The sequence below is a fragment of the Thrips palmi genome, unplaced genomic scaffold (genome assembly GCF_012932325.1).
Source record: "Thrips palmi isolate BJ-2018 unplaced genomic scaffold, TpBJ-2018v1 HiC_scaffold_4, whole genome shotgun sequence".
Classification (NCBI taxonomy): Eukaryota; Metazoa; Arthropoda; class Insecta; order Thysanoptera; family Thripidae; genus Thrips; species Thrips palmi.
This window is the reverse complement of record NW_023144631.1, coordinates 2,285,406-2,312,116: the sequence shown is the minus strand read 5'-3', so window position 1 is coordinate 2,312,116 and position 26,711 is coordinate 2,285,406. Positions and strand designations below refer to the sequence as shown.

The 26,711-nt window shown below is 47.0% G+C and overlaps 2 protein-coding genes across 10 annotated transcripts in view; one reads left to right on the top strand and one right to left on the bottom strand.

The window, feature by feature from the left end:
* The window catches only part of LOC117649948 (trichohyalin-like), a 24,198-nt gene extending 3,422 nt beyond the window's left edge, over positions 1–20,776 (top strand). For 2 of the 8 annotated variants that reach the window (XM_034393148.1, XM_034393147.1), the window contains exons 2-47: positions 1,704–1,806; positions 1,881–1,970; positions 3,583–3,705; positions 3,796–3,980; positions 4,724–5,100; positions 5,189–5,392; positions 5,482–5,619; positions 5,731–6,005; positions 6,092–6,245; positions 6,953–7,030; positions 7,113–7,241; positions 7,318–7,446; positions 7,732–9,646; positions 11,638–11,759; positions 11,831–12,022; positions 12,159–12,283; positions 12,365–12,626; positions 12,715–12,810; positions 12,886–13,051; positions 13,149–13,328; positions 13,401–13,574; positions 13,660–13,823; positions 13,899–14,024; positions 14,334–14,492; positions 14,909–15,055; positions 15,147–15,260; positions 15,349–15,505; positions 15,589–15,715; positions 15,792–15,906; positions 15,990–16,163; positions 16,270–16,382; positions 16,461–16,569; positions 16,682–16,810; positions 16,881–17,048; positions 17,139–17,294; positions 17,378–17,485; positions 17,559–17,738; positions 17,816–17,911; positions 17,998–18,052; positions 18,128–18,278; positions 18,355–18,508; positions 18,586–18,689; positions 18,767–18,926; positions 19,029–19,141; positions 19,299–19,358; positions 20,262–20,776. In XM_034393148.1, coding sequence (XP_034249039.1) covers positions 1,709–1,806; positions 1,881–1,970; positions 3,583–3,705; positions 3,796–3,980; positions 4,724–5,100; positions 5,189–5,392; positions 5,482–5,619; positions 5,731–6,005; positions 6,092–6,245; positions 6,953–7,030; positions 7,113–7,241; positions 7,318–7,446; positions 7,732–9,646; positions 11,638–11,759; positions 11,831–12,022; positions 12,159–12,283; positions 12,365–12,626; positions 12,715–12,810; positions 12,886–13,051; positions 13,149–13,328; positions 13,401–13,574; positions 13,660–13,823; positions 13,899–14,024; positions 14,334–14,492; positions 14,909–15,055; positions 15,147–15,260; positions 15,349–15,505; positions 15,589–15,715; positions 15,792–15,906; positions 15,990–16,163; positions 16,270–16,382; positions 16,461–16,569; positions 16,682–16,810; positions 16,881–17,048; positions 17,139–17,294; positions 17,378–17,485; positions 17,559–17,738; positions 17,816–17,911; positions 17,998–18,052; positions 18,128–18,278; positions 18,355–18,508; positions 18,586–18,689; positions 18,767–18,926; positions 19,029–19,141; positions 19,299–19,358; positions 20,262–20,493 — 8,583 coding nt within the window. In that variant the 5' untranslated portion in view covers positions 1,704–1,708 and the 3' untranslated portion in view covers positions 20,494–20,776. Of the gene's footprint in view, positions 1–1,703; positions 1,807–1,880; positions 1,971–3,582; positions 3,706–3,795; positions 3,981–4,723; positions 5,101–5,188; positions 5,393–5,481; positions 5,620–5,730; positions 6,006–6,091; positions 6,246–6,952; positions 7,031–7,112; positions 7,242–7,317; positions 7,447–7,731; positions 9,647–10,295; positions 10,387–11,637; positions 11,760–11,830; positions 12,023–12,158; positions 12,284–12,364; positions 12,627–12,714; positions 12,811–12,885; positions 13,052–13,148; positions 13,329–13,400; positions 13,575–13,659; positions 13,824–13,898; positions 14,025–14,333; positions 14,493–14,908; positions 15,056–15,146; positions 15,261–15,348; positions 15,506–15,588; positions 15,716–15,791; positions 15,907–15,989; positions 16,164–16,269; positions 16,383–16,460; positions 16,570–16,681; positions 16,811–16,880; positions 17,049–17,138; positions 17,295–17,377; positions 17,486–17,558; positions 17,739–17,815; positions 17,912–17,997; positions 18,053–18,127; positions 18,279–18,354; positions 18,509–18,585; positions 18,690–18,766; positions 18,927–19,028; positions 19,142–19,298; positions 19,359–20,261 lie in introns of those variants that run through there. The other 6 variants (XM_034393150.1, XM_034393153.1, XM_034393154.1 and 3 more) reach the window with 6 other exon arrangements.
* Positions 20,659–26,711, bottom strand: LOC117649980 (proteoglycan 4-like). Of its 2 annotated transcripts, XM_034393206.1 has the most exons (3): positions 26,312–26,711; positions 25,315–25,583; positions 20,659–20,862 (listed from the first exon to the last, which is right to left on the bottom strand). In XM_034393206.1, the coding sequence occupies exons 1-2, from the start codon at positions 26,621–26,623 to the stop codon at positions 25,320–25,322; spliced, it is 576 nt and encodes a 191-aa protein (XP_034249097.1). In that variant the 5' UTR covers positions 26,624–26,711; the 3' UTR covers positions 20,659–20,862; positions 25,315–25,319. The 2 variants fall into 2 exon arrangements, with proteins under 2 accessions (XP_034249097.1, XP_034249098.1); XM_034393207.1 differs by lacking the exon at positions 25,315–25,583.

Here is a 26,711-nt window from a genome sequence, read left to right as displayed (position 1 = left end):
TGCTGGTGACGACTGCTGCTACCACGCTACCGTGCTACCGAGCGAGACGCCATTGATGGGTTACTCGGGGCGTGGCCGGGCGTGGCGGGGCGTGGCGGCCGTGCGGGGGTAACCTAAATAGGCCGAGCGGGCCCTGGGCTGGCGCGGCGTCTTTAGCTGACATCGAAGGGGTTGCAGGGAAGGGGCGGCTTGTGGCTTAGTGGTTAGGGACCAGACGAGGCTAAGCCGGCTGCAGACTGATTTGTAACACTGGCTTCGTCACCGCGTCTCTCTGGTACCCCTACGTCAGCGGTTCTCAACCTTTTTCGGCTCGCGACCCCAAATTCGTAGCCAAATATTTCCGCGACCCCCAGGAAAAATTTCGCAACCCCACGGGCTGACTTTAAGCAGCCTCTGCGTCCGATCCGAGGCGGGCCTTCGTACTTTCTCAACGGTCAATTGGCTTTTGGCCCTTCCTTTAGCATGCCTTTGTTACGGAGTGCGATTATGCGCCTTTGTTTGGGAGCAGTATGGGCTCAAAGTTGATCAAAACAGTCAAAAATGCCTTTGAAAAATCGTGTTTTGGGCCAACTTTAAGCAGCCACTGCGCCTGATCCGAGGCGGTATTTCGTCCTCCCTCAACGGGCATTTGGTCTTTGGACCTTCCTTTAGCATTCCTTTGTTACGGAGTGCAATTATGCGCCTTAGTTTGGGAGCAGTATTGGCTCAAAGTTGATCAAAACGGTCAAAAATGCCTTTAAAGTCGGTTTTGATCAACTTTTAGACAATACTGCTCCCAAACTAAGGCGCATAATTGCACTCCGTAACAAAGGAATGCTAAAGGAAGGTCCAAAGACCAAATGCCCGTTGAGGGAGGACGAAATACCGCCTCGGATCAGGCGCAGTGGCTGCTTAAAGTTGGCCCTAAACACGATTTTTCAAAGGCATTTTTGACTGTTTTGGTCAACTTTGAGCCAATACTGCTCCCAAACAAAGGCGCATAATCGCACTCCGTAACAAAGGCATGCTAAAGGAAGGTCCAAAGACCAATTGACCGTTGAGAAAGTACGAAGGCCCGCCTCGGATCGGACGCAGTGGCTGCTTAAAGTCGGCCCAAAAACAAGGCTTTCTAAGCAGTTTCCGCGAATTCCCGGCAGTGCTCGGCATATGTAGGCCAGCCGGGAAACCGCTGCGACCCCAGGCGACCCCAGCCACCTCGCCGCGTCCCCTCAAAAGGTTGAGAACCACTGCCCTACGTGACGCCCCATGAGTGCGAGAGGGACAGAACAACGGCATCAGCCGTCTTAGTGCGCCTGGGCCCCGCCACGTCGGCCACGTCCTCCGAGGAGCCCGGGGCTCTAACGACTGACGTGCACCTCGATGCCGGTCAAGGCGGCCCCGGCCTGCTGCATTGTGCCTGTCCCCGTTCCACATCGGGCAGCCCTAGGCCCCCTGGGCCCTGTGTGCACCCTAGGCCAACCCTAGGCCAGCCTGGCAATTAATCCCTGGGGCCGGCGGGGAGGCGGGGAGGCGGGACTTGGAAGAGGGCGTCTGGCCATGGCTGGCCATAATGGTCGTAAACGAGTCGATGGCGGCCGCGGGCCTGCCCTGTCCAATTGCTGCCGCAATCGCCACTCGAACCCCCGACCCCCACGAAGGGCTCGCCCTTAAATCTGCAACGGGCCAGGAAAGCTGACAGGAAGTTAACGGGCCGCTTGTTGCAGGAGGCATGCACCACCTGTACCCCTCCACCAAGGGGGACCCGCTGTGCCCCCTCGGATTCCACCCGCAAGTCCGCTGGCCCACCCGGTGCAAACGCTGCTTCAGGTTGGTGGTCCGAGTCGCGGGCTTGGCTTCTCTCTGTCCTCCTTTGGCGTTGTTAACTTTGCTCCTTCCGCCAGGGACTACAAGGAGCATGGCAACCGCAGCAAAGAGCAGGAAGTCACCGCGTCGTCGCCCAGCCTGTCCTCCTGGAGCTCGACCTCATCGCGGTGAGTATGGGCGCCGTCGGGGCCATCGTTGCCACTGCCGTCGTGCCGGCGAACTTAATGCCAGTGGCTTCGGTGGGGATGGACTCGTATCAATGCCAATGCCCCCAGCCAGCCCCGGGAGGGTGGGGTGACTGCGGCGCCTCCCCGCGGGGCTGTCCGCGACCTCCGCGACGCACCGTGCGGCCGCCAGCCGCCAGCACCCGGGTGGGGCTGGCCGACGTGAGGAAGGCCTCGGCCAAGCTCCCCGCCGGGGCGGCCAGGGCGGCCAGACATTACCTCTTTCTGTTGACATTGACTTGCCACCCCCGGCGTCGCCGTGCCCCTTGCCCGCCGCATCCGCGTGGCCGGGCGTCGCGCGGCGGCAACATCGCCGTGGCGTTTTGCGACTTCGCGCTTCGCGGCGCCGATGTTGGCAACGCGGCCGCGGCCTCCCTTACCCGCGCCCCGCTCCGCCCGCCTGCCGCCACCCCCGCGTGCCGTCGTCGCCGCCGTCGCCGCCGTCGCTGCGTGGGACTCGTGGGTCCGACCGTGTGTGTTGATTTCGGCTTGGGGCGGAGGGCGGCCGTTTGGCCTGCTGGGAGTGCGCGGACGTTCGCGGACGCGGCACGGTCCGCGTGGCGGCGCTCCAAGTCCGCCCGCGCCACGTCCGGTCAGTGCATGACGGCAAGGCGGCAAGGCCCGGCACCGCCGTGGCCAACGTGGACATTGTGGCTGGCGAGTGAGGCCGGGTGGGTGAGGCCGGGCAGGGTGGCAGCCTCGCACCCCGGCCCGGCCCCTGGCTCTGCCGGCTCTGCCTGCTCTGCCTTACCCCAGGCTTCATCAGCGTCACACCTGTCACGCCGGTCGCCGCCACCAAGCCGCCACCAGCCCGGTGGGGCTAGCGACGCTTCACGCGCTAGCGACGATTCCGACGCTCGTCTCTCTCGCGCCCCCGCGTAGCGCGGCTCGCCTATGCGAGAGAGACAGGCCGACGACGCAGTGTTGAGAATCAGCCCGCAGGCGTCACGATGATGAATGCGTCGTTCCCGCGAATACGTGTTGCAATCGGAGAGGGGGAGAGGGCGAAGTTTCGTTTTCATCGGGCTGCTCTCTTTCTCTAACACGCTGCAGGCGACGGCGGGGCGGCACCGAGGGGGAGGGCCACGCCGACGTTCGTGACGTCACGGCGCGCCGAGCGACAAGCACGCGTGTCGCTGCCGTGGCGTGGCGTGACGCGGCGTGACGCGGCGTGCCGCGCTGTCTCATTACCACCCATGTCCTCCGTCACACCCAAGGCAGTCCAAGGCCCTCCGGCTGGCAGCGTGCTGGCAGCGCTCCCCGAGTCTCCGCTTCTCGGCCCGAGACCGCCGAGACCGGGGGAGCTAAAATAACAAAATAACAAAAGCAGCAGGTGCCCTCGGACGGTGCCGAGTGCTGCGGGTGGGGTGCGGGGCTTTGTCCTTCCCTCGCCGCTGCATTTCTCATTTCTCGTGTGCCGGAACTCCGCCGCCACCGTCGCGCACTCTCAGAAGCGGCAGTGGTCCTCGTCGAGGCCGTGGGGGGCCGCGGACTGTCCAACGTGAGGTCGTACAAGCTGTTCAATTTGGATTCTGTTGTTCTGTCGGCGTCCCAGCCTCCGCGATGACGGCCGAGGCGACAGTGGCAGCAGCGCAGTGCGGTCGGCCAGCAGCAGCGTCGGGCCGGTGCCCGACACCAAGACCAGCTCCAGCAGCAGCAGCTCGTCCAGCGAGTCGAGGTGAGCGGGAGGAGTCGCCTCGCGCAGTCCCCACGAACAGAAGGAAAGTTGCACCGAGGGTACGTTTGTTACTATGTTGTTGGTTTTTAGGTTTGGGAACAGCAGTCTTTCCCGGCCGGCCTCCTCCTGGACGTCCACTCCAGACCTGGGCAACCTCAACGATGACAACCTTACGACCACCGTGAGCATCACGCTGCCCAGACGTCGACCTCAGCCCCAGAGCACGGAGAAAACACCGGCCCCTACCCCGACCACTGATACCGGCCAGGGAGAAGGTATTTTCCTCTTTCAAAACACAACACACAAACTTATTGTAATTTTGTTCATGTTCTCTTTAGTACTTCACTGTGTCTGCTCAGAACTCATTCCAAAGTTTTGCTTCGGGTTTGATTATACGGGTAGGGCTGTCGTTGTCATCCACCATCTTGTCTTTTTGCCAAAATAATTGTGACTGATCAGCTAAATTTTGTTTGCTTTTCTTCATTCACCGTGATTTCATTGTCAAAGTTTTCATCAACTATCATATTTTTAAAATTGCTTGCTGCAATATTTCTTAATAGGCCCATGGTTTATTTATGTGCCAGGAATTTGAAGTTGTGATTAACATACATTGCTTTTCTTTCAGCTTTTTCGGTAGAAAATTATTTTTTGCAAGCCACTTTTTGAAACAGAATGTTTGGTTTATGCCATATAAAATTTCAAAATATTTAAAAATGTGTAATCAAACAGAGGTGGCACATTTTTTTGTCTTTGTTCTTAATGAAATTACCTAATGGGCATTTTTTGGACTTTTCCATTTTTCATCTAAATTTCTAAGTTTCTTGAAAAATAATTTATCTACATTTCTTTGGTATGTGTTGCTGAATTCTGGTTTGCAGCTTTAAATGTTTGTAATTCAGGACACAAGGCTTGAAGTTGACGAGCCAATCACCCCACATGTTGCTTGTGAAAAAGTGTCTGCTTGCTTTGCAATGAAGTTCTCCTTTCAAGCTGTAAGTTGTTTCTTTCCTGTGGACAGATAACTTTCGAAGTACAAGTTTCACCGTTCGGAGACGAACAGCTTCTCCCTCTGTGTCTGCTGGCTCAACTCGCAAAAGTTCATGGGCCTCTTCTTCATATAACTCAACTAATGATACTAACAACAACAATAGCAACAACAATGAAAGTAGCAGGAATGTCAAAGAAGACGCATTATCATCCAATACCAATAACCAAACCTTATCAGGCAGCGGTGGTTTGCGAACTAGACCACCCGCTGCCCCCTCTGCAGTTTCCTCTGCGTCAAAAGCCACCAAAGAGTTATCATCCAAACCACCCATGAAAAATCGGGCCACTGGACTCAAAGCTGACCAGAAGGATACTGTTACCAGCCCTGATGTACAATTCATACTCCAGGTATATTGTACTTTAGGAAATGTCCATTTCTTGTTTGTATTTTTATTGCAATTGTAATTTTCTGTTTGATTTCAATCTCTCTAATCAGGTAAAGGGATCAAAAGCAACAAAAACAAAGACTAAACCCAAGGGGGCTAAAGTTACCAGCTTTTCTTCAGTAAACAATACGCATAGCTCCAGCTCAGGCGAGGATAGCCTGAATGAAGATGATGATGACATCAGTATAGCTGGAACTGAAACAACAGAAACTACTGAAACTACTCTTGTGGACAGAAACGAAAGTGATTTGCAGGTACATAATTTATTTTATTTTGTCTTTACTCCATATTTCTTGTGGCCTTTGAAATAATTTTACTCTGTGCGATGTGTTGTTTATTTCAGGAACAAATTGAAAGTTTGAAGGAAGAGCTGGAGACTGTGAAGGCCAGATGTGAAAGAGTAGAAAGAGAAAAAAGTGATATATTACTGAGACGACTCGCTGCAATGGACACAGGGCCAAGCAAAACTGCTGCATCAGAGGTGATTGCCTTATTGTGTATTCTAATATCATCCTTTCGGAACAACTGCTTTTTTAATGGACTTTCAGAACTTTTGCTTTTTTAATTTAATTTTTTATCCTTTGAATTAAAGGTTTTGAAGCTGCAACAAAAAGTAAATGAGAACCAAACCAGGATAGAAGATTTACAAGATGATAAGAAAACTTTGGCACTAAAAGTGAAAGAGCTAGAGGAGGAGCTTAACAATAGACCTCCAGCCGGTACAAATCAGAGAGGCATGGATGAATTACGGTCCAAGCTATTGGCTGCAGAAACTCTTTGTGAGGAGCTAATGGATGAAAATGAAGATATGAAAAGAGAGCTTAGAGACTTGGAGGAGGAAATGGAGGAAATGCAAGACAATTTTAGGTTGTGATCATAGAGAGAAATTTGTAAACTTGACCCATTCTTCTGACTTCTACTGTTAAATCTAAATATCCATGTTTACATTTCAGAGAAGATCAAGCAGATGAATATACATCACTGAAAAAAGAATTGGAACAGACTGCAAAGAACTGCAGAATTCTGTCTTTTAAACTGCGGAAATCAGAGAGGAAGTTAGAGTCATTGGAAAATGAGAAATCAGATTATGAGAAGAAGCTTCACGAAGTGAGTTTGTTGGAAAGTATTTCATTAGTTCTTAGAGTTTTTTTTCTGGAATCTTCGATGTGCTGAATGTGATGCTGTGTTTAGAACACCATGTGCATGTGTTAAGTTTTGCATGTTTTTACCTTCCCTTGATTTTCCTGGGCCTCCCCTTTACATCATTTTAATTTCTGGGGTTTTGGAATTTTTCTTTCCTTTTCACAATTTTTACCACAGCACATGTGATATTTACAACACACACCATTCTCCATCCTACTCCAGCTGACAATGTCTCAGGCAGGTTTGCTGCTTCGTGTACCTGTAGTAGCAAAAGCGCTTGGAATTTCAGCAACGAACCCTATGCAGTTTGTAGAAGATAAAATTACAGCATCGCACTCATTTCTACACAGTGTGGTGAGTCCAGGCAAGGTCACATAACACAAAACATAAACATAGGATAAAGGATAAAAACTAAATAAAAGCTTTACACATTAAATGAACTACAAATACTTCTTTTTAAAAGTACCACTAACTTCCTTCCTCTTTCTACTGTTTTTTAATTGTTGCTTCGGCCCATGTTTCTTCCTATGAACATCAAAAATAAATGAGTAGAGTGAGTGCATGATTTTCCTATGTGACTAGAATTGAACTTTTCTTTTTTCCAGTTTCTAAATTTGTACGTCTGACTTCTTGTATGTATTTGTTTTATCATTACTGTAATTTTTTTTCAGTTGGGAGTAGGTGAAGATGTGACTGAAAAAGCTAATAGAATAAGACATCTTGAACAAGAATTGGCTCTCTCTAATGAGGTACACAGCTACTTTCCTTATTAAAAAGAAACCTTGATTCTGTTTTGTTTAACTTGTTGCTCCATCTCTCTCTTTGTTCAAGGTTTCTGCTCGATTGCAACGGGAACTTGAAGATGCTAACAACAAACTGAAAGCCAAGGATGATCCTAAAGATGAGAATAAACGAAAGGCACCTATGCTTGGCAGCATTCCCAAAGTTCCATCTGGAGAGGTATTGGCCTAATTTGAAATTTTCAGCTGAAGTTATGTTATGTTATGTTAAATTTAAAGTGGTTTTATCACACCAGAAAGTGTCTCGTGAAACACTTACTCGAGGGGGCTCTCAAGACGATCCAGCCCAACTCCTACGTGATCTTCAAGATTCGGTTGAAAGAGAGGCTGATTTGAGGGAGCAGCTCAAATTTGCAGAGGAGGAGGTAAAGTGTTTCAATGGCAACGGCTTTAATTTACATGGTGTTCCAAGCAATATTTTTTCAACGAGAAACAAATTTATTATTGCTACTTAAAGATTTTGACAAGTCTTTGTCTTAGACACTTTGTCTAACCACTTGGTCTCTTAATAATTTTTTTATTTTCTTTTGAATGTTGTGTCGGTGGTTACATTACAAGGAGAATGTTTTAGTTCATCTGTGCACAGAATCCTAGCTGGTAGTCATAGGGTTTTGAATATTGCTTGTGATATAAGCTGCTCATTTCACCAGATCATAAAACTTCAACTGAAGCCTAAGCCCAGAATGAGCAAGCATGCTATGATGAAAGCAAGATCGCAGCATGAGAAGTTGGAAGAAGGGGATGACCCAGCATTCTCTCTGCTGCCCATGCAATCCCACCCTTCCCTCCAATCCTTGTCAACACAAACTGATCCTGAGCTCGAATCGCCAATGTCAATGTGGGATACCTATGATGACTTGACTGATAATCAACCTACTTTAACAGTGGCTGCAGACATCTTCATGCTTTCCATTTCAAAACATGCACCAGGCTTAGCTCCGGCTGTTAGAGCTTTGTTAGATTCTCTTCTCATTTTTCTTTCAAATTTGCCCTGCTCTTTGCTCTGTGATGAAAATGCTGATGATGAAATGGAGGCTTTTGATTCTATTGAGCCATTGTATGTTCCTCATGATCTCCTTGCGCTTTTAAGAGTGTTCTTTGTGATAGATGAAGTTCTTACATCGAGGCAACTTGCTGTATCAGTTGATTTACCTAAAGAAGGATCAGAAATTTGCGAGATAGGCAGTAATTTGTCATCTGCTAAGTCTGCAGCCCCACCAGTTTTCAATTTAAACAAAGCACCAATTGAACCAAATGCCTTGTTAATTAAAAATACCCTTGTCAAAGACAAAGTAGATAGAGAAAATGGAAATTATGAAAATATTTTGGCCTCTACAACCCCATTAGGACCAGCAGTAAATTATAAATTGGACTCGTCTACTCAAACCGATATTTCTCATAAAACTGAAGAAGAAATCTTCAGACTGAATTCTTCCACTCAAACTGATAACTCTGCCACAGTATTCATGGAATTCTGCAAGTTAAACTCTTCTACTCAAACTGAAAATTTTATCACACCAGTCGCTGAAATTTTCAAATTAAATTGTTCCACTCAAACTGATATTTCTGCCACCTCTTCTGTAGGTAAAATATCTTTGAATGAAATAATAAGTCCAAATAATCAGATATCAGACTGTATGACTGATGCCTCAACTCAATGGGAACTGGGCACCAGTTTTTCTGAGTCTTTAGAGAACTCATGTGGCAGTCAAACCAGGGATGGAATGTCACAAAATTGTGGTGACAAACGTATTTGTGTTGTTGCACCTCTGCAAGATTTCACTTATCACATGGTACCACCAGAGTGTAATATGAATGACGTTGGCACACAGACAGACTCTCTCTCTGGCATTGTGGTTCAAGATGCTTTAATTGTTAACTGTAAGTCACCAGATAGTTTAGAAATGGAACGAAAAATTACCTTCTTATTGAATTCTTTAAATGTGATTGCCGAGTCTTTGGGCCATGAGAATCTTTCAGAACCTCAAAGCTTGGAAGCAAACTGCCTTCTCTCACAGATGGAGTCCACAATTCCCAGCCTGGAGTCCCTCTTTTCCCCCTCTATCTCCACTGAGACTTCAATTACAGACTGTATGAACACTGCTGACTCCAGTGCTACAGCTACCTATTTCATACTGGGGAACAATGAAAGTGATGCTGAAAGCAATTTTACTACACGAGATGCTGAGTTCTGGGGACCTCCGGCGATATCGGATATCAATGTAGATGATATCCTGGAAGAAAATTTACCTGACGAAATAGCCAGTCCTCCATTGTCGATGGACGAGTTTGCAAATCATCCAAGTCACCCCACAGCAACAGACAGCACTTCTCAGACTGGTGATGGGACACGTGTAGATAGCAGCAAGCTCCTGGCAACACAACAACACACTGGCCAAAGCCTTACAGATGCGTGGGCGCTCTCTCAGTGCCAAACCAGCCTGTCCCTCCCCATCTACTCCCTTGCATCCTGGTGGAGAATGCCGCTGTCTCTTGGGTGGGCTTTTCCTCCTGGTTTACTCTTTTCATGCAGTTCCCCAATGGCTGCCCTTCTCACTCCTCTAGGTAACACGCCACCCATTCATTTTTGGTTGGGTCAAGTGAATCTTGTGATTTTTAGTGACTCGGATTTTTAGTTGTACGTTAGGAATGTTTTCATATTTTTTCTTAAATAAAAAAATCTTTCCTGAATATTTTGTTTTGATTTTTGTGCTTTGTCTGGAGTTGCCTAAATCACAGGATTCACCAGATTGGAATGCTGTGTTTTAATGGCATGAGTAGATCAGATCCAATGGACCAGACAGTCCACTTGGAATGGCAGACAGTTTGATGTGGTTTTAGTGACATCAGGGCCTTATTTGTCCACATCCTTACCTCGTCCCCATGTTCTTTGTTTTTTAAGTAGAAATTATTCCCATGTGAATTTTGATTATGTTGAAAAATAGTTTTCTACCGATTGACTGTGTCTAACTTTGCCACCATACCTCTGCAACTTGATGTATACCTGCATCATAAGTTTTACATGTAAAAACGAATGAGAGAGTTGCTCGTTTTTCTTCTGGATGGAACATAAATTACTCTTTGATTATATCACCTGTATGCTCATTTATTTTTCCCCTTAGCTTCTGATCTTTAGTCAAAAAGTAATTCATTCAGGTAGCATCCAATATCCTCTAATTTTCTGTAGTTCATGCTTTAATTGTTGTGTTTGCAGGCGCAAATTCTGAGAAAGAAGGTCTCACGAGTTGAAGATGATAACGAGTCTCTCGTGTTGCAACTCAAGAAAATGGCTACCAAGGCTCGAAGTACGTTTCTTCAAAAGCAATAACTGCATCAAAAATTATACATTGTGTTGTAAATGGGACATTGTATGGTATTGAGTTAAGCAGAGATTTTGCTTTTCTTCCAAACCTTGATTTATTCATAGCATTTCTCACTAATCAATTGCTGCAAAGCTTACTACACTAAAGTTTGATGCTCTTGAAGATTGATCCTGTTAAAAATCTTCTGGCTTTACATTCCTCTTATTTTTCCATCTTGATAATATTTCCAGGTAAAGATAAATGTTAATGCTTATTGTTTTGTTCCAAGCCCTAAACTTTAAGCTGTACTTTGAGGTAAATCATTCATGCACAATGTCAACCTTGTGTTTTCTTCCCAACTGTTGAAAAGCTCTTAAAACAATGCCAGATTGGACGGGTGTGAATTTTTCAACACATATAGAACAACAGTACAGTTTTTGTATTTTCAAAAATGAGTATATTTATGAAGATTAGTTTTACTAGTCTTGTACGGTAGCTTGTTACATTTGTGCTTCATGTGCTTGCACTGCCTGGCCCAAGCATATGCATTGCCTCTTTCGAGAAGTGGGTTGATCGCAATGGAATGCAGCCCTATACTGTACTTGTTTTTGCCAAGATTTGCCCTGTGGCCTCATTTGCTATATGCTTGCTGTCCCATTTGTTCCTGATAGTAGAGGGTATTTTTTAGACATAGGTAGGTGCAAACCTATATATATTGCAGCCAAAAAAGTGTTTTTCTCACTATATATGACAGAGTTGGTAACCATTTTCTTGATTGCACTTAAGACATTCCTTAAAAAAAAATTGCACACATTATTCTTTTATAAAATATTTAGCATGGTCCATTTGTATTCTTTCTCTAATTTTGTGTCACTATTTTTGTGGTATGCCTTTACTCTTTCTTTCTGTTAGTGTTTGTGGCAAAGATCGTAACCATTAGATTGTATGACTTCACTCCACTTAGCTCCAAATTGCTCTTCTGTTACCTTGAACTGAAATGCTCACTGCATGCATGATGCAATTTTCCCTTGCCTTCTCACTATTTTCATTTGTAAGAAGTAATGCACTTATGAGTGTCCCCCCTCAACACAAATGTATAGTAATGGTTTGCTCTCTGAAGTATGTTTTAATTACAAGAGCAAACATGTTTGTGCTTTCTAAAATTTTATTTAATTTCTCCTACTACTCTTGCCTACTACTCTCATTGTTGTGTTGCATGTCTTGTACGTTTATGTGTGTGTGTGTGTGTGACAGCTCGGCGTCACAGTCCCACCCCCAATCGCCTTACTCCTGAGCCACCTGTCGAGAAGGATGAAGGCATCTCTGATGAGGAAGATCCTGCAGAGCTACGATTGCTTTTGGAACTGAATGAGCAGGTTTGTGTGCAGCAGAGTTTTGTTAAGGGTTTGTTTACTTTGGAGTCATTGTTTTTCTGTCCTAATCATAGGAAGCTGCTGTACTCAGAAGGAAAGTTGAGGACCTTGAGTCAGAAGGAGACAAACTTAAAAGGAAAGTGAAGGAACTTCAGGATAAGCTTACTGCAAAAAATAACCGTAAAGGCTCCATTTCATCCCTTGCTACATTAAATGAAAATTCATCAAGCACAGGATCCAATGCTATTCATGATAAGAAAATCAAGGTATAAGCTCAGTAGTTGCGTTCAGATGGTGATGACTATAGAGGCCTACAAAAGTGGGACTCTTGTAATAACCATGAGATTCAACAAATTTCTGATTTTTGCTTATTTTACTGATGGCTTTTCCATTCTTGGTCAGGTTTTGGAAGAGGAAACCACTGAACTGAGAAAGAAATTAATAGAGAAGGAACGAGAGTCAGAAAGGCTCAATGCTGAATTGTCTGTTTCTCAGAAGAAAGGAAAGGGAACACTTGCTAAGACAAAGTGGGTTACCATGCTGTAACTTTTTTTTATGGTCAAAAATTTCAAACTTTTAAAATAATTTATTAAAATTGGATATTTTAGGTCTTTAGATGGCCCTTCAGAACAGCAGGCTCTGGATTTAAGGCGACAATTGCAAGTAATAGAAAATGAAGCACTGGTGTTGCGGCAACGCACTCAAACCCTTGAGGCAGAGAATGAAAAATTAAATTCAGAAAACAAAAGGCTCCAACTAACACGCAATGCCAAAAATGCTCGAGATAGTAGTACAAGTGCCGCAGAGCTGCGAGCTTTAAAAGACAAGGTCAATTCACTTGAGTCAGAGCTGTCAGCTGCCAATCAGAAGGTAGAAGTTTTTTTATGTTTTTGTTTTATGTTTTCTCTGTTTACTAATCTGCACTGATCACTATTTATAAATTTTGTGATTGTAACAGGTGCGAGATCTTGAGGGAGAACTCATTAAACAAGGAAGCAAAAAGGCAGGCCTGAAAAATGAAGAGCTTGACAAAATGAAAATACAAATTACTAAGGTGAGACGTCAAACTTGTGTTGTTGTTGTCTTTTTGTGTTTGCACTTTTTTTGCTTCAATTTAGAATTATTTCAGATTACCAAAGAAAATGAGAAACTAAGTGAAACCCTCAGGAAGTTGAAGGATGATGCAGCAAACAATATATCAGAATTTTACAAACCAAGAGCCCCTAAAAAGCCAACTGAGGCCACTACTAAGCTACAGATGAAACGAATGGTGGAAGAATTGGAAAGTGAAATAGGTAGGTCAGAAAAGTAGTTTCATCAAGCAAAACAAAAATGTATAAATAATCTAATTTCCATGTTTGTTTTTGTAATTAAAATCTGTTTTTCTTTTAGGTGAAATGATTGTTGCCTTACGAATCTCTGAGGAGAGTAAAGCAAAACTTAAAGGGGCTGATGCTCTTGATGAACTCAGAGATACTAAACTGAAGGTTGATAAAGAATTAGTTGAAATCAGGACTAAACTTAGTGACAAGGAAAAAGAACTCCAAGAAAGCAGAGTTGCAGCAGCAGAGGGTGAGTAATCATAGTCTTTTACATCAGGGGTAAAATTAAACTTTTTTTTGTAAACCATTGACCCAATTTCAGCTCAAAAGAAGCTAGATGAAGAAATGGCTCGTGCTTCCAAAGACCTTAAGAAGATGGTTGAGGAAAAATCCAAGCTAGAGAAAGAAAAGGAAAAGATTAAGGAGGAGAACAACAAACTAAAGAAAGAGAAAAAGGATATTGATGACCAAATTGCGAAATTGCTGACTGAAAAGAGTAAGTACAGTAATAAAATGATGTAGTTTTATGCTTTCTGATGATTAATTTTTTGTCCTGTTCATTATTTTGTTTTTGTTTCTAGAAGCAGCCAGCAGCACTGCTCAAGGGGAAATGTCAGCCCTTGCTCAAAGATTAGAAGCAATCACTCGTCAATTTGAAGAAGAAAAGAAACAGTCCGCTCTATTAAAGAAACAACTGGATGTGGCGCAAAGAGCTGAACAAGAAAAGAACAAATTGCTCAAAGAGGTAAACATTTTTAAACGCACTTCCTCACCTGGCCAAGCTTGTTCTCACTTTAACTGCATTGTAATTTTTTTACAGTTGGCTGAAAAGACAAAACGCCTATCTGAAATCGAGCTTAAACTGAATGAATCAGAAGAGAAACTTAAAAAGACTGAGGGGCTTTTAAGTACGAGAAAGGACAAAATAACTAAGCTTGAAAAAGAGGTATGTATATTGATACTTAAAATAGAGAGAGAATAGAAAGTTCTGTGGGGGATTAGATCTTGTGATATCTTTAATTACGTTTTGCATAGCTACGTTTCTTGTTTACTTGCGTAATTTTTTATGTCGTAAATATGTGGCATGACACAATAACCAACTTATATGTGGAAAGATGTTGATAGATTTTCATTTTCTTAACCTTCTTGATGTTCTGGCTTTGAATGAGTTCAAACTGTACATGATTTTAAAAACAATGAATGTTGTGACATGTATATATCTTACAAATCAGCGAATTTTATTGTCATGTATAAGCTGGAAACTGAGCGCAAAGGAGCTACGGATTCTGCGAGCAAGTTAAAGGCTGATGGAGAGGAATTGAAAGACGTGCGGACGAAGCTGCATTCTGTTGAGAGAACCCTTGATGATACCAAAAAGCAACTTGCTGCGAAGACTGTTCAAATGGAACAACTGGTGAGCTCGCTGATGAAGTGTGCGAGCATCACTCTCATTTTAATCTTCGATCATACTTTCCCAGCTGCTTATTTCTTGTTAAATATGCATGTACTTTTCAAAGCTTTAAGCTTCTCATAATCACCATTTTCAGCACCCCCATATGTTTGCTTGTTGGATTAATTTTCCCTGGTAGATGAAACAATTAAAAGGGAATACAGAAAAGTTGATTTCAACTGCTGTTTTTTGTGATCAAGTTTTTATAGGAGTTAGTGGCCGAATATCCTCCAGGTTCCTAATTGGACCTCTACTATGCTCTTACTAGAAAAGATATTTTTCTTGCTCCCAGTTTGCTCAAAATATTTGGAGAATTTAGTTATCTCACAATATTTAAATTTCTCCTTTGGAATTTGTCTAACACATTTTTTCTGTAATAGGAGGCTAATTTAAAAGAAGAGAGAGAGCGGGCTACTGATGCTACAGTGAAAGCAGGTTCTGCAGCTGCAAGAGAAGTGAATGCACTGAGAGAAGAACTTGCTGAGGCAAAAAGCAATGCTCAGAGTTTGGGTGATCAACTGGACAAGGTCAGCCCAGTCCTTTCATTTGATATGAGATATGATTGGGAGTTTCTGGTTTGTTGATCATGTTCTCATCTATTTTATGTTTTCCTCTCAGGCTGAGAAGGCCAGGAGGAACACTGAGGAAAAACTCAAGCAGCTTGAAAGCCAACTTCTGAAGGAAAAAAGTGAACTTGAACGCAAAGTGTCTGACATGGAAATGGACTTACAGGTGAACCATAAAAATTGTTTTCCTATAAAATGGGGGTACATTTATTTGGAGTTAAGTTAATAATAAATTTGTTCTCTGAATAATTCAGGCTGAAAGGAAGAAAGCAGAGCGCACTCGACAAAACCATGAAAAGGAGGTCAAGAATAAGGACACTGAATTGAGCAACTTAAGAAGCAAAGTAAAATCCTTAGAAACAAATACATCTCCAGCCTCTGTTACTGAGAGTCTTCAACAGCAAATCTTAAGTATGATTAATTTTTATATCATATTAATTCTTTGGTAGATCACAGGTTTTGATATAGAATGTTACAATTTGTCCAATTTTCAGCACTCCAGGAAGAGTTAGGATCAGAGAGGCAGGAGTATGAGGATTTGACTGCCAAGTATGAAATTTTGGAAGAAGAGCATGTTGTGACTAAATCACAGTTAGTGACAGAGAAACAATCTCTCGAGAGGTAGGATGCATGGAGATGCACTAAATTACTTCATATTGTTGGGTTGTTATTGACAATTTTCTATATCATCGAGCAGACAGCTTGCTGCAGTTGGAACTGACTTAGGAGCTGTTCAGTCCCAGTTACGCACTTTGCAAGATACTTATACAGCAAAGCAAGATGCTTGGATCAAGGAAAAGTTAGACATGCAGGTACACTTTCATTTCAATTACTTCATGATGTGAGGTACCCATGCTTATGAAAGCTTTCTCATGAATTTTCAAAAAAAATCTAGGAGCAAATGAAGGAAACGATGGAGAAGGCAAAGCGAAGCAATGGAAATGGAGACACATGGCAACTGGAGCGACAAAAGCTCATGGCAATCTGTGATGAAAAGAGTTCTGAGCTTGATCAGCTCAAACGAGAGGACCAGGTTCTCCGAGAGCAAGTAGATCTCATCAGAAGAGAGGTATTTTGCTCTTCTCTGTTTTTTAAAATTAAACTACAATTTACTTCTAACAATATCCAATTTTTCTTAACTTTATATCTTTTAAAATTATTTTTTAAATTTTAAGTCTGAAGATATACGTCGAAAACTGGATGACTATGAAAAGGTGGCTGAAGTTCAACGGCGAATGACTGCAGACTTTAATGAAAAAGAAAATCAATTGAAGGAACTTAAGAATAAGTAAGTCAAATGTATTTGGAGGCAAAACATTGTTTATTTTAATCTTATTTGGTGCTAAAATGTGATGTTTGCTTTCAGGTTACTTCAAGAAGAAAAGGCCCGTAAGACTGAAGTAGGACAATTGAAAATGCGTTATGACAGTCGGGTATCTCTTATAACGGAAGAATTAAATTCCCTTCAATCTCAAGTAAATTTCAAGATTTCATTTTCTTTACCAAAACAAGTGTCTTTTCTATCCAATTAGTTCTTTTGCATCTTACTATTTTTTTTTTTTTTTTTTTTTTTGCGTCTCCAAATAGGTGACCAGATTCAAGCGTGAACGTGATACTTTCCGCCATATGCTTGATGGTGCTCAAAAGACTATTTCAGAATTGAGATCAAACCCTGGAGCAAATAAGCGTTTATCATCTATCAGCTCTAGTGAAGAGGTAACTACTTGGTTTTTTAAATATCTCAATCCTGAGAATTTGTCTTCATATTTATAATTTTCTGATACAGTCAGAGGAAACACGATCCAAGATAGCTGCATTAGAACAACAGGTCGGCTGTCTCGAAGATGAACTTTCAGAGTCACGTCTTGTGGCTTCCAAGCTTAAAACAGAGTTAGTCTCTGAAAGGAGTGCATGGGAAGTGAAACGGTCTGAAATGCAGTCCAAAGTCAATGAGGTACTGTTACTATCCCACAATTTATATATTGAATTACTTAAACTGCATTGTATGTCAAACTAATTTTGAACTTTTGAACTGACCTTTCAGCTTGAAGAGGACAGGCTTCTTGCAAGTGGACGTACAAAAATACCTGGAATGAAAACGAGAATGGAACTTGCATGGCACAAGGAACGAGAAGAACAAACTAGACTCCTCCAGGAAACATCAACTCTAGCTCGTGATTTGCGACAAACTCTTTTTGAGGCAAGTGAAAATGCATTTACTCTCTATGAAACCAATTTTAAAATTTGTTACTCTAGTTCTTAGATTTCCTGACTGTATTGTAGGTAGAAAGAGAGAGAGATAAGGAGCGTCTTGAAGCAAAACGAAGAATGGATCAAATTAAGAAAACCACTGAAGAAGAGCAAGAAGAAAATCGTAAGAAAGTCATGGAGGTAAGTAAGGTGACCCATGTTGGTATATTTTAAATACATCTGTACCTTAGTAATTATGTTTTTAAATCCTTAGTTGCAATGTGATTTATTGGAACTGCGAGACGCTCATGCCAAATTACGAACAACTAACGAAAAATTGCGTCGAGAGAAAGAGAGATGGGATCGAGAAAGAGATGACCTGAGACAACTTGCCTCAGCAAGACGTAGAGCTGACAATGATGAGGGTAGAAGAATAGAACTTCTTTTAGACCAGGTTTGTTGAGTTCTCTGAATAAATCTGAAAATTTTCTATGTTTTGTTCTGAAAGTTTACTCTTCCTTATAATATTAGGTTGAGGAACTTATGAGGTTGTCTCCCGATATGGTCTCCAATAGAAGAGGTTCCTCTCAAGTTATTGGTACACCAACTCCACCAGTTCGACTCAAGGTGCCATTCAAAAAATAATTTAAGACATTGTGTGAGCACTTTTTAAGTTTTCCCATAAGAGCTGACTTTTTTCATTTATTTTTCAGGGTCCAAAGTCAAGGGAATCTTCACCTCTGGCAGAACGAAAAGACTACAGTAGAGGTAGTGTACCTTTTCTTAGTTGTGAGCATATCGAATAGGATGTTATTATTCCTCATGTTATTTCTCTCCACCTAGAACAATCACAATCACGAGACGAATCAAAGACGAATATGCAATCTACTCTTCAAAGATTGATTGAGGTTACGGAAGAATTAAGAAGATATCAGAGAGCTGACAGCCAAGACAGGGAAAGAGAGAGAGCCAGACGAGTCCTTGGTCTTCGAAGGTACGTCAAATCATATTTTGACCATGTGAAATTTTTAAATCAGTCCATTAACTCAGTACTTTATTATGTCAAACAGAGCTGCGTCCACTGAGTCTGACACTGCAGCTGAAGTACCAGCTGACTCTCGAAGCAAGCCTAGTGTTGGCAGAGGGGGTGTTGGACTGCAAAGGAAGGGTAGTTTGATGCGCAAGACTCTTTCATTGGAGCAAACCAGTAATGCTCAGGAACAGGTACTTATTTGCCGGGTAATGATCTCAAAAATAAATATTTTGTGGGTTTTTAATTAAGGTTTTTTTTCTTCACCTAGAACTTTTGGAAGGGTGAAGATGAAGATGGGAGCATCAACAGCTTACAGAGCATTGATGATGACCCAAGATTAGCAATTAATAGACGAGATAACAGCATGGACAGGTACCAAGGAACCCAAACTGCCACTTAGTTGATCACGATTTGGAGTGTTTATAACAATATATTCATTTTGATTTCAGTCGTTTGTCAGGGGGTTCCACTCAGAGTGAAGTCCTTCAATCAGGTGATAAAAAAAAGAAGAAGGGACTTCTAGGGAAACTGACTAAACGACTTACAAAATCAAGAAGTGTGGATGAAAATGACCCTCGAGACCTTTCTTTAGAATCTTTGCATAATAAGGTGATACTTTCAAAGCCTACTTTTAACTTTCACTGTCTTTAAAAACATTATTTCATCATTGTAAAGTTTGTTTATATTGTCCTGCATTCCCTCTTCCCTTAGAATGGCTCGGATGCCAGTTTGAACGCCTCAGAAGATCCGAAGGGAAGTAAAAGGGATCTCAAAGAGCGGCTGTCAGGAATGTTCAAAAAGGGGTCGTCTTCCAGAAGCAACAGGTACGTAGATTTTAAAGGAATTAGGCTGTTATTCCCATTTCAAACCAACTGAATTTTAATCCTTCACACAATCCAATTCAAAGACCCTTTTCCACAATTTGTTCCACATGAAAGATCCCCTTCTTTTAAAATCATTTATTACTTTATTCCTATCCAGTGTTGAGGAAAGGCAGCCCTCAGGCTTGCCTCCTCCTCACAATAATTCCAGGTCATCAACGTAAGTTCAAATTATAAATATATATATATATATTATGTGTAGAACCTTTGTATTGATTTGGTCTCTGTGGTATGTTTGTGCTCTGTCATTCCCTTCCTTTTCAAAGACTCTCTTTCTCTATCAGAAATATATTTTTAACACATAAAAAAGTATGTATTTTTTTTTTGTTGTGTTTTTTCTTTTTTTTTCAACATCTTTGATGCTTGTGCGAAATTAAATGCACCCTGATGTCTCAGAAACAGTAGATGCTGTCTGTTACATCAATATTTTTGTTTTTCTTTTTGGATGCGCTTTTTGCAATTTCATCTTAAATCATCTGTGCCAAAATACATGGCATGATTTTCATGTTTCTATTTGGACTGTAGCATTTTTATGTGTCTCTGAGATCATACCGTATTGATGTGTTAGATTTTGGGCTGGTAGCAATTGTGTAGAAGAAATTGTAAGGATTGTGGTCCCTAGAATGTTGGTTTTTGACTCAGCAGAATCAAACTAGCCAGCAACCATTGAAACACTGTGTGCGACTGCCTGCTTGCCTGCTGATTTGATTTGATACAAGAGACAGATTGTTTCTGTAGTTTGGTTGAAGTTGAAGCCGTGCTGACTGGGTGCTGGCAGAATAATTAACAAACTACAAACTATTACAAATTTATTTTTGTGTATTTAAAAAAAATATTGTAAAAGTACAACCTTTTGATTTAATGTCACACAGCTTAGACTGGTAAACAACTACTAACTATAGTTAGTCCATTACAACACTTACTTTTTCACACAGTAATAACTAAGTTCAAAAAATATATTTATATACGACTGTTACATTTTCTTACTAGCCTTAAATCTTTAAGGTGCTTAAATAACTTCATTTTTGTTTGCTACTCTTTGTTTTTTCTTTTTGTTTTGTAGCTTGGAGAGAAATGCAAAACCTCCAACTTCTGACTCACACAAACGACCGTTAATAAGAGCCTCTCCCGTAAGTATTATAACTTATTTTGTTCATGAACAAATACAAATTTTTAAAATTATTTGGTTTTTGCAGGGAAGTGATGGTACAACATCCAGTGCTTCAAGACCTCTGGCAGCCAAGAAACCTGGTGATGTGTCAGCCTCTTCCACATCCTCAAAGAAGTCTAAGTGATAGTACGCTTTTCCCTAAATATGTATGTGTATTGCCACAATTGTGGAACTATGTGCATTGTCATAATATCATTTCCATTGCCTGTTCCCTCCCACCTACCACACCCATTTAAGTCCCAAATTTGTACATGTCTTGTTATCTCATTGTTTTATTTATTCACTGTTGTTTTTTTTTTCCTTTTTTAGACGATAAAGAAAAAAAGTCAAATTCTGTTGTTTCTTCCACGCCCTATCCAAGACATAATCCTTATTTGCATAGTTTGTAATTTTGGTATATTTGCTATCACAATCTGCGAACAATTAAAATGCACAAAAAAATGGACGAGTTGACATGGATCTTCTAGAAGGAGAATCACGCTTTCGGTGCCTCCTGCAACAAAAAAAGGAAAGGGCTGAGTTACATTCGACAGCGAGACAGAACCCAGGCTTTGGTCAAGGTCTGTACGGTCAGTTCAGCTCTATTTTTTTTTATTTTTTTTTTGCAAGTTTGCGTCTATGCATGGTTTTGTACGCCGCCTGCGAGTCTCAGGATAGGCCATCCCGCTCGGCACGCAGGTCGCGCGGTTGCCTACCAGCACGGCTGCCAGACGCGTCGCTCCGTCGCTACGGGACGCTCCGCGAGTGCGAGGGAGACGGTGCGAGGAATCACGAGCCGCCCGTGCCTGCCCCACTTTTTGTTTCTGCATAGTGCCTGAGGGAAATTGCGAGCACGAGGAGGGAGGAGACAAGGACTGGGAGAGGTGGCGTGGCGGGATTAGAGGAGAAGAGGCTGAGCGGCGAGGCGCTCCGCCCAGGGCCACCGCCAGCCAGCCAGCCAGCCAGCCAGGGGCACAAGCCAAACTGATTGCTAATTACAAGACACCGCAACCAGCAACGAGTGCTGCAAGGCTGCAGGGCAGGGCCACGGCGAGAAAAAGAATTTGAAGGCAGTGAGTGAGAGCCTCGTGGCTGCCGGGCCGCCGTTTGCCCCAATACTCCCGTCAAAATTTGAAACCCCTTTCCATTTTGTCAGCCCAAACAGCTTGGAGGGACTCTCTCGCGCCCCCGTGGCACGCTGGCCAATGGTACGACGCGAAGTAACCAGCCAGCGGGAGGCATGGGCGCGTCAAAGGCAGAGCGTTACGTAATTCGCGGACACGCGCCCCGAGAGCCAATTAGCACGGGGGCTGATGTACGGGACGGTGTCGCGCTGTCGCGCTGTCGGCCTGATGAGGGTGTGGTCAGTTTCCAGTTCCGACTTGGACCTGCCGGCATTTCTCAAAAAACTTTTTGCGGCGGTCCGCGCTGGTGACGCTTGTTGGTTCTCTGTTCTTTTGCGGTCGGCGCGTGTTTTGGACGTGAAACAATAAGGAACAAACCTCCGGACGAAATCACGCATCACGCCAGTGTCCATACTGTCAGCTCGTTCCTTGGGGCAGCCGTAAAAAAAATAACAATTTTCCTCCTCCGCAAAGAGGCGCACCCCTTCGCGGGTTAGGGGTGGGGTTGGGGGGGGGGGTCGACGCACCGCATTTTGCCGTCTTACAGGCGATTTTGTAGCGGCTCCCTCGGCCTGCTTGCCGCTGCTTGCCGTCGTCTGTTTTTTATGGTGGTTCAACGGCCGGCGCGCGTCACTGCGGGGCGCTGCGGGGCGCTTCCTACTCCAGATGTGTCATTGGGTCGGCCGGGCGAGCGCCAGCACCGCTAGCATCGTGTCCTCTGCCATTTGCCTCTGGTAACGGGCGGCGGGGTGTTGACGAGCGGCACACAGCGTGGTGGCGGGGCGGGGCGGGCCGTTATGGCGGCCGGCCACCGCGACTCACTTCATGGACAAGACGCAGGGCGAACGACCCAGCAGGGCCAGCTCGGCACGGCCAGGCTAGTGGGTCAAGTCCAGCGGCAGACACTGGCCCTCGTCCTCGTCCTCCCCGGCGAGGGCAGGGCATCACAAGTACAGTGCGCACGACTGTAGGGCCGGAAGAAGGGTCCACCAGTCGCTTGCAGCTCGCAGCGGGTACCGCCTCGGGTACCGCCTCGGGTACCACCTCGGGCACCGCGCGGTGGCGCAGCGAGCCGGGAGGCGGGGAGGGGAAGCGCAGCCTGGAAAGCAGCGCGTCGTCTTTCACCGTTACTTTCCAGCCCCGCCCGCCCCGCCCCGCCCCGCCCCGGGCCGCGGGCGTAAAGCACCCTTAACGGCAGCGCTGCCGCCGAAGGCACCGCGCACCACCACACTTTAACCGTTTAAGCTCCAAGACCTGCGCGAGGGAGGTGAAGGAAGGGGGAGGGGGCTTAACGCGTCCGCCACACACACACACACACACACACAAGGGGCCGAGGCGAGGCGAAGCGCAGGGGTAGATCGGTCGCGCCGTCCCAGCCAGAAGCGCCAGAAGAGCGAGCGGACTTTGACGACGGAAAAAAGTCAGGGAAATAGGACTCCGGAAGGAGCGGCGAGAGAGGGGGGGGGATTGGAGGGGGTTGGTGAGTGCTTTGTTTACCTAGCTCGGCGGGGTTGTGGTCCGAGGGGTGTCGCGCTGGCCGCGCCCAGTCCTGCAGGCTGCTTCCGAGCGGGGGACTTCTCTCTCTCTCTCTCTCTTGCACCCATGGGCCGGGCTGTAGGGGTGCGAGAGAGACAGGCCGACGGGACGTCCCACTCAGCCTGCAGTCCAGCAACACGTGCGGGGCGGGGCGGGGCGGGGCGGGGCGGGGCGGGGCGGGGTGAGGCCTGCGAGGGGCGATAATGCTGGCGGCATTGGCGGCCAGGCCGACGGCCAATCTATCACCCCGCAGTGAAATGCGAGCCGTCACACACCACACTATAGCTGATGGCAGCGAGCCCCCCCGCCCCACAAGCCTCTTATTATCAGTCGCAGATGAAATGCCGACTCTGATAAGGACCGCGTTGCTCTCGTGCTCGCGGTGAGTCAATCATTGGTCCCGTGTACACCGTGTGTACATCAGTTGGCGTACCCGTATTTCTCAGAAACACGGATAAAAATATTGTGTAAATATTCCTCTGGAAAGTCGTTGTCGCTTGAGTTTAAGTTCTTCCCTATCGCCTCAGCCGGCCGACATTTTAAAGTCGTCCGACGGGCCGCGAAGTACGCTCTAGCACGGGCTGTGTCATCGCTCGCCACAGCGTGCGTCCGAACGGCTTCTCTGCGCCGCACTCCACTCCAGCCCCGCGGTGCGCTCGGCCCCCTCTAGCGCCCGCCGGCCGCCGGGTAGGCAGTCCCGCCGCGCACGGCTGCGGCGCGAAGGAGCAGGCTGCCTGCTCTCCAGGGGCTCGCCGAAGACGAGTGGACTGCGCGCTGCTGGACGGCACGGCCAGCTTGAGGGAGGAGCAGGCGGAGTTTTACTGCGGGGAAACATCCGCGCAGAGAGCACGCCCACAAACGTCCATTCACAACGGCAACAACAAACACTCACTTACTGGTCAAGTATTTTGCTCCGAACATGCCACTCTCTTTTCGGTGTAGGACGACATGACACAGTTAGGTCGCCAGTTTGTCGCAGCCGTTCAGGCCGAGCCGGGCCGAGCAGTAAAGGGTGGTCGACCCCACCCCGAGCGCATGCGGGCAGTGCGGGCGTCACTGGGGCGGGGGAGGGGGGGGGGCAGTTTACCGGACGCGGCGGCGCGTGGCGGCGCGGCACTCACCCGCTAAGTCCAGGCAGCGCGTGAGACCGGCAGGCCGACAGGCCGTCACCAGTACGCCCTGCAGTTGCCCTTGTGGTCGGCGTCGGTGCCGTCGGGGCAGGTGGGGCTGTTGGGCTTGGGCACGAAGCGGCGCGGCGCCTTGATGAGCACCGTGGTGGGGTCGCGGGGCTCCAGCCGGGTGCCGTCGGCGGCCGTGCGGCCGTGGCCGTGGCGCATGCCCGCCCCCGACTTGACCGTGATGCGGAGCTTGTCCCACGAGTGCACCACCGTCCTGCCGGAGGGGCCTCCGCCGGCGGTGTCGTTGGCGTCGACGCGCGGCGCGGCGGGCAGCCCTTCGACAGGGGGCGTGGCCGTGCACAGCAGCACCGCCCCGAACAGCAGCAGGAACAGGAGGCGCGCGGGGAGCGGCATTTCGACTTGGAGGCGCGCGTCGGTGCGGGGTCCGGCAGTCCGGCCGCGAGTACTACATCGTCACGTGGCGCGTCGATCGCCGCGCGTCGCCTAGGGGCAGCCAGGCGCAGCCAGGCGCCGAGAGGAGGGGGGACGCGGCCCGCGGGCAGGCCTGTTCCGTCGGGGACTCGGTGGTCACTGCTCACAGAATCCCAATTCAAGTGTCAACGCCAAGCCTTGCCCCTTTCCCGCCGCCTCCCACCGCAAACCGAGTGGACCACCTCCCTCACTCCCCCTTCCCTCCCTGTGCCCTGCCCTGTGTTGCGGGCTATTGCGCTGGAAAGCCAGCCAGCCAGCCGGCCGGCCGGCTGGTCATGTGTTCTTTCAAGTGCGCGGGGACTTGGATGTTCGGGGAAAAGGGGGGGGGTGTATACTACACAACCGGCTTCTTCCCGCAATCGCCAAGCCAAAGATAGCTTTCGTGGCGCAGGCCCCAGGGGTCATCGCCAAGGACTTTTTCGTTTTTTTTATATCGAAGTTTGTTTATTTGATTTCTCTGGCTTCTTGCAGGTTCGGCGTTCGGTAACTCGCCGCTGTGAGAACAGGACTCGCGCCACTCACATCGATTTGTACTGCCCCCTATTTTCCCTCACGAGGCACTCCCTCGCAGCGTCACACTCACAAATCACACACACACGCGCACGCACACACACACACACACACACACACAGACGTGCCCAACACACAGACAGAGGTACCATACACAAACTGGCTGTAGTGGGACACGCGACTGACCTGTCCTAGGCCTCCTCGTCGGCGTCCTGGTACACCTCCCTGCACCGGCCGTTCCTGTCGGCCTTCATGTTCGGGCCGCAGCGCTTCGGCGCGCCGATCAGTGTCCGCGAGTCCGGCTTCTGGGTGGTGGTGTCCGGGAGGTTGTCCGGGGTCGTGGGGGCCGCGGTGTCCGGCCCCGTGGGGGGCTTGTTGGCGGTCGGGTCCGCCGGGGCCGCGGCAGTGGTGGTTGTGGTGGAGGGGGCTTTGCTGTGATGGTGTGCCTGCGTCGCCTGCGAGCAGGGCAGCGCGTGGCGCTGTCAGTCTCGACGTCGCGCCATTTCATTAATTTTCTTTTTGTTAGTCTGTTTTGTTAGTGTTGTTAGGTCCATCATGCAGCAAGTCGGGGCCCATGCGAGTGTTTGTTTTTGCCCCGGGGGATGCAACATGCCGTCGGTGTTATGTATTGGGATTGGGACGCCCTGCCAGGCGAGCCGGACCGGCGGGATGCCGTTCAGGACGCGACTTAGCTTCCGCTTGCAGCGTCATAGCACTCATGCACCGCTGGGTGAGAACTGCCGTCTTACGACCCGTCGATTGCAGCAACACACACTCTCTCTCTCTCTCGCTCACTCACACCCACGCATGCGCCCACGTGCATCTTATCTCCATAGGTGATTTGCCACCGCTCTCGCGGCTCGGCGCTGAATTTCTCATCGTGCGCCGAAGCCTCATTATCGGCGCGACTTTCACCCGCAGCCAACGGGGCAGCCAAAGCGCAGCCAAAGCGCAGCCCGCCCCGTCATTCGCGTCTATCACGCGCCAGACGAACAAACGGACGGACAGACAGACAGACAGACTGGCCAGCAGTTGACCCTCAGCCAGGCCAGCTTGCCAGCTTCAAGACGCGTTTGGCGTAAACATTACGTCAGCGTGCGTGCACCGTGCTCCGTGCTTGGCGTTGCGGCGTTGCGCCAACTGCAGCCGGTACGCGGTACGCGGTAGGCCTCGCGGTACGCACCTTGGTCGTGGTCTCCACGCCGGAGCCGGTGGTGGCGGTGCCGATGACCCTGGCGATGCCGCCGCGGACGCGCTCGCGGAGGGCGCCGGCGTTCTTGCGGAAGTTGTCCTGCAGCGTCTTTACGCGCTCGGGGGCCTCCTTCACCAGCGTGTCCAGCGCCTGCCCGATGGGGCCGATGGGGCCGACGACACCGGACGGCGGCGCTGACGTCGTGGTGGCGGCGGCGTCCTCGGCCGGGGCCGCGGAGGCCGGCGCCACGGCCAGCAGGCAGGCCAGGATGGCGGCGACGACGGGCAGCGCGGAGGTCTTCATGGCGTCGGGCTGCGCGTCGCTGTGTGGCGGAGACGAGGGGAGTCTGCTTGCTGCTTCGCCTCGCCGCGGAATGGCAAAAGTAGTAGCG